Source organism: Capsella rubella, unplaced genomic scaffold (assembly GCF_000375325.1).
Source record: "Capsella rubella cultivar Monte Gargano unplaced genomic scaffold, Caprub1_0 scaffold_1, whole genome shotgun sequence".
NCBI lineage: Eukaryota > Viridiplantae > Streptophyta > Magnoliopsida > Brassicales > Brassicaceae > Capsella > Capsella rubella.
The window spans coordinates 11871954-11884834 of NW_006238923.1; the positions used below are offsets into that span (position 1 = coordinate 11871954).

A 12881-nucleotide genomic window follows, 5' to 3' on the forward strand; every position below is an offset into this window, starting at 1 on the left:
GTAAGTCTAAATCGTTGACCCATTTTCTTATATGTTTGACTAAAATATACAATCTCAAATGGGTAAATAATTAAAATGCTTATGGAATGGAAAAACATGACATATTAAGACGCACGAGACAAGATTTATGTCCCGAAATTGACAAACTACAATTGTTTTACTATTTTTTAAGGTACAAGTACAACTGTCTTTAATAAAACTAAATCGTATCGTTTTTTTTGTTTAACCTAATTTAAAAAAAATCAAATATTGACTTGATACTGGTTTAGATTATAAATGTTAATAACATTCCTAAAAGTTACGTTTACAAACATAATCCCGTACGTACATAATATATTTGAAAATTTTATAACAAATTTTGTTTTTGAAATCAATCCCGCACGTACGTGCGGGTCCAAATCTAGTTATCCATAAAATTCTAACACATCACTTTTAGTTTATTTAATTATTTTATCCATATATATTGAATTATTTCAATTAATTTAATCTAAGATCCCAAAATTTTATGAGAATATATATATATATATAATTTGGTGCACAAATCAGATGTAATTTAATGGAAGAGAATTTTCATTTTTCAAATAGGAGGAAATCTTGCTTTTCTATAATAATTTTTTTTTTTAGTAATCTGAAATTTAGGTTTAGAAATGAACAGTTTTGTTATATTATAATCCAGTGTATATATGTTACCAAGTATATAAAGATTCCCACAAGCTCAAAAGAACACATTTATGGTACTTAAATAAAAGGATAAAAATATTCTCATGCAAAGCAAAACGGTTTTTGGATTTTGACTATTTCTAAAGATAGAGAGAAAGAACCATTCTTTGTGTGAGCTGTGTTGTCCCCCAAGAATCAAGGGCTCTCCAGATTTTACTCTTTACACAAAACCATATCTCTTCTTTCCATTTTTCTCTTATTCACAATCTTTCTTTTCCTCATTTCCCCCCGCATTTTCCGTTTTCGTAGAACCCTTCTCTCTCAATCTTGCAGTCACAAAAAAAAAAATCCAAACTTTGGTTTCTTGAATCGTAAAAAAATCAAGAATCACAATCTTTTTGGGGTTTAGAAGAAACCCTTTTGGTTTCTGCCTTCAAAAAGCAGTGATTTTGTGAATCTCTCCTGAAGATTCCTTGGTTTGATGCCTTAGGGATCAATCAGGACATATAAAGATTTGGTTTTCTCTTTTTACCTAAGACCATGTGTTGAAATCGGTTACAAAGTTAGTAGATTGTGGAACAAGGCAGGTTTTTATTATGGGCTGCATTTGCTCAAAAGGAGCAGCAGAAGATGAAGAAGATGTTGCTTATCAACGTGAGAAAGCAAATGAGTATTGGAATAAATCTTCTAATGTTCAATTGATTGCTCCTCTGCCTTCGAATAAAGACGATTTTTCGCATAGAGCTGTTGATGGAAGCTCTAACGTTGGAAGAAGAGCGAGTGGTTTGATTGTTCCTATAGATGATAGTCATGATGGTAAGACTGTTATTGTAGAGAGACCTTCGAGGTCTTCTCAACGAGGAAGGAGAGTTTCAGATAATGGCAAAGGAGGTGGTTTGGTTATTTCGAATGTCCCGCGTAGCGCTGAGGCAGAGCTTATTGCAGCTGGTTGGCCTTATTGGTTAACCTCTGTTGCAGGTGAAGCCATTAAAGGTTGGGTACCGAGACGTGCTGATTCCTTTGAGAAGCTTGACAAAGTAAGTCTTATTCCATATTGTTTGTCTGAATTATCACTGCATTGGAATGATTTATGGATTTGTAATGATATGAATATTGTGTTTGCAGATTGGACAAGGGACTTACAGTGTTGTGTATAGGGCAAGGGATCTTGAGACAGGGAAACTAGTGGCGATGAAGAAGGTGAGGTTTGCAAATATGGATCCAGAAAGTGTGAGGTTCATGGCTAGAGAAATCAACATTTTAAGGAAACTAGACCATCCAAATGTTATGAAGCTTCAGTGTCTTGTCACTTCAAAGCTATCAGGTAGCTTGCAACTTGTGTTTGAGTACATGGAGCATGATCTTTCAGGTCTTGCTCTTAGGCCTGGTGTCAAATTCACTGAGCCAGAGGTAACTTTCAAATAGCTTGCTTCGTCGAATCAACTTGTTGTGTTCTCAAGCTAATCAGTGTACTCACTTGTTGTTTTGTTCAGATCAAGTGTTATATGAAGCAACTGCTTTGTGGACTTGAGCATTGTCACAGCCGTGGAATCCTTCACCGTGACATCAAGGGTTCAAATCTTTTGATAAATAATGATGGAGTTCTCAAGATTGGAGATTTCGGTCTTGCAAGTTTTTATCATCCAGATCAAGATCAACCGCTGACTAGCCGTGTGGTCACCTTGTGGTATAGAGCCCCCGAGCTTCTATTAGGATCTACAGCGTATGGACCTGCCATTGATCTTTGGAGCGTTGGTTGCATTCTAGCAGAACTCTTTGTAGGTAAACCAATCATGCCGGGAAGAACAGAGGTGAGTTTCAAATCCATACTGCCTTAGCCTATAGTTCCATTTAGTTTCAACTGATTTTCATATTCGAAAAATGTTCTTCAAGGTGGAGCAAATGCACAAGATCTTTAAGCTGTGCGGTTCGCCATCTGAAGAGTTCTGGGAAACAACAAAGTTCCCACAGGCGACAAGTTACAGACCACAACATCCTTATAAGCGTGTCCTTCTAGAAACATTCAAGAATTTACCATCTTCGTCTCTTGCTCTCCTTGACAAGCTTCTATCTGTAGAACCAGAGAAAAGATGTTCAGCTTCTTCGACTCTACTGAGTGAGGTAGCAGCCTTCTTTTTCTTTATTAACATTCTTGATTGGCCTCCGGAAGAATACTGATGAATGATTGTCTCATTTACATATCCAGTTTTTTACAACGGAGCCCCTCCCTTGTCACATATCAAGTTTGCCGAAGTATCCGCCAAGCAAGGAACTTGATGCAAAGGTCCGGGATGAAGAATCAAAAAGGTCAGTATGCAAGGAGAGCCTCTTCGTCTACTAATGATGCAGTCATGATTCCTAAACAAAATTTTTCCTTTTGAAATTTCAGGAAAAAAGCGGAAGCTGTGAAGTGGCGTGGACACGAATCTGTGAGACGAGGTTCAAGAGACTCCAAAATAACACCAGATTTCATTGCTTCAGGGCATTCAAATGTCTCCATCAACACCCCAGCTTTCAAGAAAGAAAAACCATTTTCGGATACCAATTCATTGATCCATCCAAGCTCTAGGAGCAATGTTGGTGAGGTGAAAGCTAGCAGCAGGTCCAACAATGTTCCTGTTACAGTGGGAGATTACTTAGCTAGCTCTTCGCAAAAGGAGAATGTTGCTTTAAGAGAACCAACAACGGTAAAAAAGCTGATTCAACAGCTCATAAACTCTCTTCTCTCTTTACATATGGACTCTAAGATGTTTCCTGATATGTGGTTTCAGACATACATGCGAAAGAAGAAAAGAATGCACTATTCAGGTCCTTTGATGCCTCCTGGTGGTAACATTGAAGACATGATGAAAGACCACGAGAGACGGATCCAAGAAGCTGTACGCAAGTCCCGCCTTGAGAAAACTGCAACAAAGAAGAACAAAGATTTCTCGGTGAAAGCATGTGCTTAGTGAAGCATGAAACAAGGAGAAAAAATCATAACCTGAAACTAGACGATTCAGAGATAGATCTATTAGTCTTTTGCACATAGCAACCTCTGTTTCATGCTCTGCTCTTTTCTTTTCGTTAGGGGTGATCAAACAAATGTGTATATCTAGAACAACTGCTTCAATTTATTAGATTTAGGTTCTTTAGTTATTAACTGCAGAATACATAATAGGAGTTTTCAGAAAGCAAATCTTTATAAATAGCATAGAAGCGCATTATTCTCACATACAAGCCAGCGAAGTAAGCTATACAAACTGGCTTAATAGAGACAATATATATAAGCTATAAAGCCACAAGTTCTCTTAGAAAACTAGCATCAATTTCAAACATAAAGTCTAGATATCCAGCTTGGGTTTCCGGCTAAGCTCGGAGTATTGACCGCCCATTAACTGTAAAATCTCCTCCCACAAGTTTTCCGACGAAGCTCCACATATTAAATCTGAGCTGCATGCAGCAACATGCCAGTAATCTGATTCGATCTCTTCTCTGAGCTGATCTAGCTGCCAACCCGCATAACCAACAAAGAACCTAAAGTCCTGTGGCTTAATAATTCCCTTCTTTACAAGTACTGCAGCTTCATCTAAGCTGTTCCGAGTACCAAAGTTAAGGCCGGGCATGATTTCTTCAAACCCCGGTATCTTTGTTTTATCGCCAGTTTTCAACAGAAACATGCTTGCTTCAAGAGGTCCACCAAAGTACAAGGAACATTCTGAAAACGTGGTAGCGAGTTCGGTTTTAGTTGATTTCATATGCTTGATGTTTTTGTGAAGGGGACGGTTGATAACAACTCCAAACGGCCCTTCTTGTGGGTGTCTAGTTCCTGCTCTAAGAAGAAGCACAACAGTTCTCGCAAATGTTCTATAACCATCTAGCTTCTCTGTAGCAACTAGAACACATCCAGTCTCAGGAAAAGGAATCGGATGAGCCCATTTCAATCCTATCGGTTCCGAATCATGAGATATTGTAGCTGGTTTATGACCCTCAGCTTCAGCCTTTTCTTCCTGTAACATCATTCAAAGCATAAACCCCTATTGACTTATATATAAAATTTCCCAAGAACAATGCCAAACTTCATCTAGACATATCAACAACTATTAGTACCTGCTCTTTCATAAACAAGTTTGCTCTGAACTCTCTCCAATCAGTACTCAAACCAAACGACCTTGGAGCCATAGAATCACCTGATTTGTTTCCATTAGAAGGCTTGTTCTCCTGAGAAGCATCTCCTTCATCAAACAAAAAAAAGCTCCACACTTGTTAAGAATCACAATCCTATTTCATCATAGATAAGCACTGAGACAATTCGTTTTGGTCCAAAGACACAAAATTTCACACAGACACACTAATTTTGATTGATTTTAATGTCTAAATCAAGAAAGGCCAGTACTTTAAGTGCATGCAAGTAACCAAATCCAATAAAAATCAGACCTTTACTTAAAACCCACATACCTGAAGCAGAGGAATCATCGTTACTCTTCTTAGACGTAGCTCTAACAACAAATGAACGATACCCAGAAACAGAGACCTTTCGTTTCAGGAACCTAAACTCCAATTCACCGAGTTTCCCAGAAACAGATGATGATTTCTCAGGGATCGATGATGATGATCTCACCGACGGTGAGAAGAGAGGGTTTCGGATCGCGACGTCAAGGGTCCATAGATCCATTGCTCGGAAGCTCCGATGAGATAGTGAAGTGTTTAAAGTTTGAATCTTTCGTTAAAAGAAGCGATGAGGAGAAGAAGAAGAATGTTGAGAAATCCAGAGAGAGAAGCTGAGGATATCTGTGATTGATGGGAACAGATTGCGAGAAGACAAAAAAAAAAAACAACGAAAGAGAAAAAAAGAAAAAGGAATATGCTTTTTTATATATAGCGAAATTCTTGGATTTTGATTGGTTACAAATATAATCCACCAAATTGAATTTAAGAATTTTTTTTGTTTCTGTTTTTTTTTTTAATAATAAATATTCTGATGTTTGGTTTTGATAATAAAATCCAAATAACCAAATTTTTAGTTGGTTTGCAATTTTGTGGAGGACAAAATTATGTTGTGTTTTTAGTTTTTGTTGTATTTGTTACACATTCTTTTGAGTGTTTTAGCTTACATCATATGCATTATATTGACATAAGTAATGAAAATATTACAATTTTTTTTTTTGGATAAAACTAAAAGTTTTTAGAGAGTTTGAGTTTATGTTCTAATCTCTCAATTTTGGTACTAATGTAAGTTTATGAAAATGCAGTTACATCTTATCCCTAAACATTCTTGAATCTATGAGACATAACTAACCTCCTAAGATGGGTATGTTATACCAAACAGTTTATCCTCATGTAGATCTTATCATCAATAGAGATTTATTAATCTTATTAATTTAGCTTCACGAGCAAGTTTTTTATAATCATGATGAATTTTATTTATTTATTTAAATGATGAGATATGAAGTAAATTTTAGGATTTATAATCGGTATATCTTGAAAGAACGATTTCTTGCGAATTATATAGTTTTCATCTAGAAAGAAAGATTTTGAAAAGTTTTCTTGTGTTTAGATTATTTTTTCTTTCTATCTTGTGTTAATTTTGATTGAATTTAACAAATAATAATGTGTAGATTTGATTAAATTTATTTTATCGAGAGTTAATTTTAAGAAAGGATTTTTATGAATCTTTCAGTTGAATTGTTTTTTTGACTCGTATATTGTGCTACAACATACAAAATAATAAATTGAATTTTTAATAGATTAAAATTATTTTGCTGGATACTAAGAAAATTAGTTGGGCACTGAAAAGAAAAATTATGCGGTAAATCTACAAGAAAGTTATACATGATTTCACAAGTTATATATAATAATGTTTGAAATATATTTGATTGTTTTATAAGTAGAACAAATATATTACAAGCACGACAGTCCATGAATAGGTAAGGATGTGATTTAAAGGTATATCTTTTTTGTCTGCCTTCTCAAACTTGGACTAACGACTAATGATGATGTGTGACTTTACTTGTCTTAATTCTTAAACTAATGGAGTTTACTGGTTAATGAATATGTGTACTAATTAATCACTGAATTTCAAATTTTTATTATTGATTTTATGATCTATAAATATTAGGTAAAATCATATGTTATATTTTTAGCAATTACTGTTGGATTTTAAAATCTATATTATGCTTTAAGTAGATTTGAGTGGGTTTGAAAATGACTAAGTGAGAAAAAAAATCAAATATATGAAATGTTATTTCAAAATTCATATAACTTAATTTCAAAATTAATATAACTTAATTTCAAAATTAATAAAAATTAAAAAATTTATATGGATTTTACAAATCAATAAAACGAACTATAAAAGATTTAAGTTTCTTAACCGAAACCGCACATGCATGCATGCCATTTTCCTTTTGTTTACAATTTCACCCTCGAAACCGAAACCAAATCTAGGTTTTGTTTGATCGGTTTTCGGTTTGGTTTGGTTACATATCCTCTTGTTTGACTTCAAAGTTATTCAATTTTGGAATCAATATCTTGGTTTAGTTAAACCAAAACAAATATATATTTTTTCAAACAAGACAAAAAATTAGTTTGACAAATAATAATGTTCAAGAAACAAAGAACCCAAAGTTGTTAAAACCCAACATGGGTGTGTTTATTTAAAAAACAAGGAATAAGAAAGTTGCAACCACCATGTTTGGTTCCTTTTTAACACTTGTCTCTTTTGGATCACTCCAATCTTTCCCATCAGATTCGTCTCTCTCAAGCATCAATTTTATAACCAAGAAAATGTCTCCATTACGTTTCACATCTTCTAGTTATCATCATTACTATATAATATGAAAAAAAACAAATTAGTTAGTATATGTATTTCATCAACCACCAACTTCTGTTGTATTGGAAGAACAGCAACCTTAGTAGCTTTCATGTCCTCCTCAACTTCCTCAATCATTAACATTTCCCTCTCTCTATATACATACATTTCTAACCATTATCAAAACATCTTCCTCATTCATCGATCCGAATAAACTCAAATCGAAAAATCGAAAATGAGGACCAAATCTCAATCTTCTGTTAATCTCAAAGTCATATTCATAGGCTGTTCAATCTTGATCTTTCTTATCATCTTCTTTGCAAGATCAAACATCTCTTCTTCCTCAAAGCCAATCTCCAAAACTAATCTCTCCCAAGAAGAAGAAGAACAAACTCATCACCATAAACCAGAAGCATGTCCAACAACAACACAACAATGCACGAAGATGCCACTTTCTTTATCCGACGCATTGGTTCATTACGTGACCAGTAACGTTACTCCACAGCAAACGTTCGATGAAGTCTCTGTCTCAAAAAGAGTCTTGGACAAGAAGTCTCCTTGTAACTTCCTTGTCTTTGGCTTAGGTCATGACAGCTTAATGTGGGCATCTCTTAACCATGGTGGTCGTACTTGTTAGTACTCTGTTTTTTGCTCTGTTTTTTTTTTGCTCTGTTTCAACAGATCTAACGAAATTTTCTGAGTTCTTACTAATAAAGATTTAAACTTTCAGTGTTTATTGAAGAAGACAAGGCTTGGATTGCTATAGTAACCAAGAAATTCCCAAACTTGGAATCTTACCACGTAGTTTACGACACAAAAGTCAAAGATTCAGACAAACTCATGGAGCTAGGACGATCAGAAGAGTGTAGATCCGTGTCTGATCCAAGAAACTCGAAATGTGATCTTGCGTTGAAAGATTTCCCGGCGGATTTTTACGATACGAAATGGGATCTGATCATGGTCGATGCTCCAACTGGTTACCATGAAGAAGCTCCGGGGAGGATGAGTGCTATTTACACGGCGGGGCTTTTGGCTCGTAACCGTGAAGATGGTGAAACTGATGTTTTTGTTCACGACGTTAACCGTCCGGTGGAAGATGAGTTCTCGGCGACTTTCTTGTGTAAAGGTTACATGAGGGAGCAAAATGGGAGGCTGAGGCATTTCACTATTCCTAGCCATCGGGCTCGAGCTGGACGACCTTTTTGTCCGGTGGACGTTGATCGCCGCCTTTAATTTTGCCGTCATGGAGTTCACCGTCGTTGGTCGGTCAACGGACTCAGGGAAGACTTGCTTAGCTGGCATTTTTTAAAATAATTTTTTTTGGGTTGTGTTTTTGCTTGATTTGATTATGTTTTACAAGATTTTAGTACATTTACTTAAATCGGTATATTCAAATACTACTGTTCGCATCATTGCTTAGCTGGCATACACATGCTTGCAAAACGCAACACAACAAGCATATAAACTCTCCGTTCGTAGCACGGATCAACAACTAGTATATATATAATGAATTTCGTTACGATTTAAAATTATAAATTCTCCTATCATATTTGATAAATAAAAATGTTTCCGCCATATATCATGATTTAAATGTTTTTGTACTTGGCAATTTCTTTTATTGAATATAAATAATTTAAATAATGTTTATAAGTTGAAAATTTTCCAGCATTTTGATTCATAGTCCATTTGAAATATATATAGATATATTCAAATTGTGTGTACTGAATAAAATTTATTTGATTCATAGTCCATTTGAGAAAAAATTATATATATATATATATATATATTCAAATTGTGTGTACTGAATAATTTTTTTATACATAAATTAAAAATTTAATTTAGAAAATTGAAAAAAAATTAAACCCTAACAAGCAAGTCCATCTTTTCATCTCATCACTCCATAACCTTCTCAACCTCTAGCTACCATTTCCACCTTTTTCATCTCATTACTCCATAGTTTCCTTCTTCTTTCCTTCAACAGTTGCCCCTCTCTATCAAGTTCTAACTATCCATCTTTATTTGTGTTTTGCAGGGATGATGCGATTAATGGGTCTTTGAGTCAGTCATCGCTCGTTCGAGGTAAGGATTATTATTTTGGGTGTGTTGGCAAACTAGTACGTCTTTGAAACATAACTATAAAGGTAATACGTTTACTATTCATAATTAGCAAAATAGCCCACTTTTACTTTGAGAAATATCTGTACAGAAACATATTGTTGTACATAAGATATTTGTACAGAGACAAACAACTACAAAAAAATTTGTTTACACATTTCTAATTATATATATATATATATATATATATATAGACCATTAAAATATCCGTACACATACAATTATACATATATATAGACCGATGTACAGAGAAAATACCGTACAACAACACACAATTGTACATAAGAATAGCTGGACGTATCAAAAGTTATTTAATTTTTTTTTGAGATTATTAAAATAAAATGCATATCAAATTATAGAGAAAAAACTATAGATTTTTATATAACTAAAATTTGATTAAAAAAATATATATTTTGATGAATATTCTAGTTTTTAGATTTAAGAGATTTATAAATAGTGTCCAAATAGTAAAAGTGTATTGTTTTGGTAATTATAAATAATGAATGTACTACTTATATAATTATGTTTTGAAAATGTACTACTTTGCCTTTTAATCGTATTATTTTTTCCATAATAATTTGGTGTTAATTACACGGTAATTTTTTGAATTAAAGAAAACAAATTTTTTTTTTTTTTTTAACGCTTTGCATTGCATGAGTGATAAACCACATAAATCCAGTACAAGGAAGAAAAGCAAAGAGACAGAAAAAAAGAAAAAACAGAGGTAAAGGGAACAAAAGAACCACTAGAAGAACTCAATCACCTAATCTTTTATAAATTTTTTTCTTTGTTTTTAATTAAAAAACTGGGTCTTTTACTCATAAGTATCTATTGTTTAAAATATGGGCCTTATGAAATAATTAGTGTTATTGTGTTATGTAATAATGAGTTTTTAAATTTTTTTAAAAAAATACAATTCATACGAAAAATAGAATAACAAAAAATGACAACAGTAAAAAACCAACAAAACGAACATTGGAACTCATTATCAATAAAAAATGAAATAAAAATTATAAACTTTCTGCGCGTAGCGCGAGTCAACAACTAGTATATATATATAAAGAACATTTTGTTACGATTTAAAATTATGAATTCTCCTATCATATTTGATAAATAAAAATGTTTCCGCCATATATTATGGTTTAAATGTTTTTGTACTTGACAATTTCTTTTATTGAATATAAATAATCTAAATACTGTTTATAAGTTGATAATTGTCCAGCATTTTGATTCATAATCCATTTGAAAAAAAAATTATATATATATATATATATATATTCAAATTGTGTGTAATGAATAAAATTTATTTATACATAAATTAAAAATAATTATTTAGAAAATTGAAAACCTATACGAATTTCAAGAGATACCGTTATGTTTAATGGGGAAATTCATATACCCTTTGGTAACACATCCTACTCTATAACCAAACAAGACATTCGGTAACTCATATCTTGTTTAGTATTAAGCTTATCTCTGCAACCAAACAACATGTCTAGGGCCTTATCCCACTCATAAACAGAACACACACGAAAGAACTCTAAAGAATTGGCTTAAAGACAACAATGGCGAAGAAGAAGGAACTGTTATCGAAAGCGCCGTGGAGAGGCGAAGACGATGATGAATCTGATAAGTTTAGCGGCGGAAAGCTTAAGGTCACCAAGGATTCTGATGGTATGTCGAAGATGCACGTACCTAGCCGCGGTGCCAAAAAGGGTAATCTCGCTGCTGATGATGATGATGATTCACTTGAGATTGATCCTCAGCTTCGTTACAGCTTCAATCGAAACTATCAGGTCTCATAAACCCTCTCTCTGTTTTTTGTAATCTTTGGTTTTGTATTGTGAATTTTGCTTCTCTCTGTATCTGAAATTGGGAAAATGAGTAGTGAATAGTGTGGAAATTGCCTCTTTTACATGGGTATTGGAGAAATGTTAAAAAGATTCATCCTTTACTAATTTCATAATGGGTATTGGAGAAATGTTAAAAAGATTCATCCTTTACTAATTTCATATAGTGAATTTGCTCATCTCTGTATCTGTTTGGAATTGGGAAATTAGTAGTGAATAGTGTGAACTTGCCTCTGTTACATCTTTCAACATGTTTTGATAAATGGGTATTGGGGAAATGTGAAAAAGATTTATCCTTTACGTTTCTGTAATCCTCTGAAATTACCTTATGTGAAGTTTGAGAACAAGTAAATTTAGCTGAAAAGAATGGTTTTTTCTCACTCTCTCTGTTACATAAAGTTTCCAATTTTGTTGAAATTTGTCTGCAAATGGTTCATATACAGGCTTGGTTAGAATCTTATATTACGGATTCATATTATTGTTGTATGCTTTGCATTATGTTTAGAGCGGGTGGTGTGCTTTAGTGGAACTAAACTGTGTAGTTTTGATGTAAACCTTCTTCTCCTTGGTGATATACTTAAATTTTTCACGAATACTATCTTTCGTAGTGCTGGAGAGTTAATGAATAGGTGTTTGGTCTGGTTTGTGAACTTCTCTATGTAATATTGGGTGTAGACTACTTATATCTTGATTAGGGAAATACTTGAAAGCTACTTCTGTTCAGATGGTTTTTTTAGACACATTCCATTCATCTCCAACCATCTTTATGCATTCACAGGGTGTTCATAGAGAAGCAGTTGCTGGATATCGTTGTTTTCCATTTTTTAGATTGTAACCTCAGACTATGAATCTTATATCTTGACGATTTTTTTACTAAGCTGTAAAGTCTGCCTTTCTATTACAGTTCCTCCAAAGAGTATTCACTATAGACACTTTGGTGAAGCCTCTTCCTCCTGACATGGCATACAACGTCTCTCGCAACTTGAGCTTCTTCACCCGCATTTTCACTCAGTTCTTTGGTGAGCATGATTTTCCAATACCATATGTTAATTAAACAGACGAAATAATCAAATGTTTTCTTGTCGTGTACTCGTGTGATAAAAGTCGTGATGAAAATCTCAGTATTTTTCTACCTTGACCCTGTCAATGACACTTGATTTATGTGCTGGTATGTGGTTTTAACGGTTGATGTTATTGATGTAGATCCTGAAGGCATTGCAAATGCACAAAAGTCTCTGGGGTTGGGGCAGGAAGATAAAGCTCGCCGTGTTCGTTGAGATCTGACCATCTTTCAAGTTTGTGAATGAACCCAACGCTGTTAGAATCATTGAAATATGTCTTCAAAGAGATGTTTTGTATGAGTTTTCCAAAGTACAATGAAATTTCCAAGTTCCATTTAAGCACTACCTATTCCCATAAATATAAGCTGCTTTGGTTCAAACTCAAGCTTGGGTTTCATATGCACTGCC

The 12881-nt window shown here is 33.8% G+C and overlaps 4 protein-coding genes across 5 annotated transcripts; 3 read left to right on the top strand and 1 right to left on the bottom strand.

Annotated features, from left to right (window-relative positions):
- The first annotated feature begins 940 nt into the window (after nucleotides 1-940).
- LOC17896911 (probable serine/threonine-protein kinase At1g09600) lies at nucleotides 941-3833 on the top strand. Its single transcript, XM_006306960.2, has 7 exons — nucleotides 941-1697; nucleotides 1786-2070; nucleotides 2154-2471; nucleotides 2554-2781; nucleotides 2867-2967; nucleotides 3050-3347; nucleotides 3432-3833. The coding sequence occupies exons 1-7, from the start codon at nucleotides 1257-1259 to the stop codon at nucleotides 3609-3611; spliced, it is 1851 nt and encodes a 616-aa protein (XP_006307022.1). The 5' UTR covers nucleotides 941-1256; the 3' UTR covers nucleotides 3612-3833.
- Nucleotides 3824-5491, bottom strand: LOC17900409 (UPF0301 protein TC_0483). 2 transcript variants are annotated; one of them, XM_023789766.1, is made up of 3 exons: nucleotides 5098-5491; nucleotides 4750-4871; nucleotides 3824-4649 (listed from the first exon to the last, which is right to left on the bottom strand). In XM_023789766.1, the coding sequence occupies exons 1-3, from the start codon at nucleotides 5312-5314 to the stop codon at nucleotides 3984-3986; spliced, it is 1005 nt and encodes a 334-aa protein (XP_023645534.1). In that variant the 5' UTR covers nucleotides 5315-5491; the 3' UTR covers nucleotides 3824-3983. The 2 variants fall into 2 exon arrangements, with proteins under 2 accessions (XP_023645534.1, XP_006305306.1); XM_006305244.2 differs by having other exon boundaries at nucleotides 4750-4874.
- A 2124-nt stretch (nucleotides 5492-7615) lies between these two features.
- Nucleotides 7616-8859, top strand: LOC17897018 (glucuronoxylan 4-O-methyltransferase 3). Its single transcript, XM_006305396.2, has 2 exons — nucleotides 7616-8079; nucleotides 8178-8859. Exons 1-2 carry the CDS (start codon nucleotides 7683-7685, stop codon nucleotides 8678-8680), a joined length of 900 nt encoding a protein of 299 aa, XP_006305458.1. The 5' UTR covers nucleotides 7616-7682; the 3' UTR covers nucleotides 8681-8859.
- Nucleotides 8860-11083: 2224 nt separating this feature from the next.
- Nucleotides 11084-12818, top strand: LOC17900909. Its single transcript, XM_006305711.2, has 3 exons — nucleotides 11084-11358; nucleotides 12317-12431; nucleotides 12616-12818. The coding sequence occupies exons 1-3, from the start codon at nucleotides 11128-11130 to the stop codon at nucleotides 12687-12689; spliced, it is 420 nt and encodes a 139-aa protein (XP_006305773.1). The 5' UTR covers nucleotides 11084-11127; the 3' UTR covers nucleotides 12690-12818.
- Nucleotides 12819-12881: the final 63 nt, after the last annotated feature.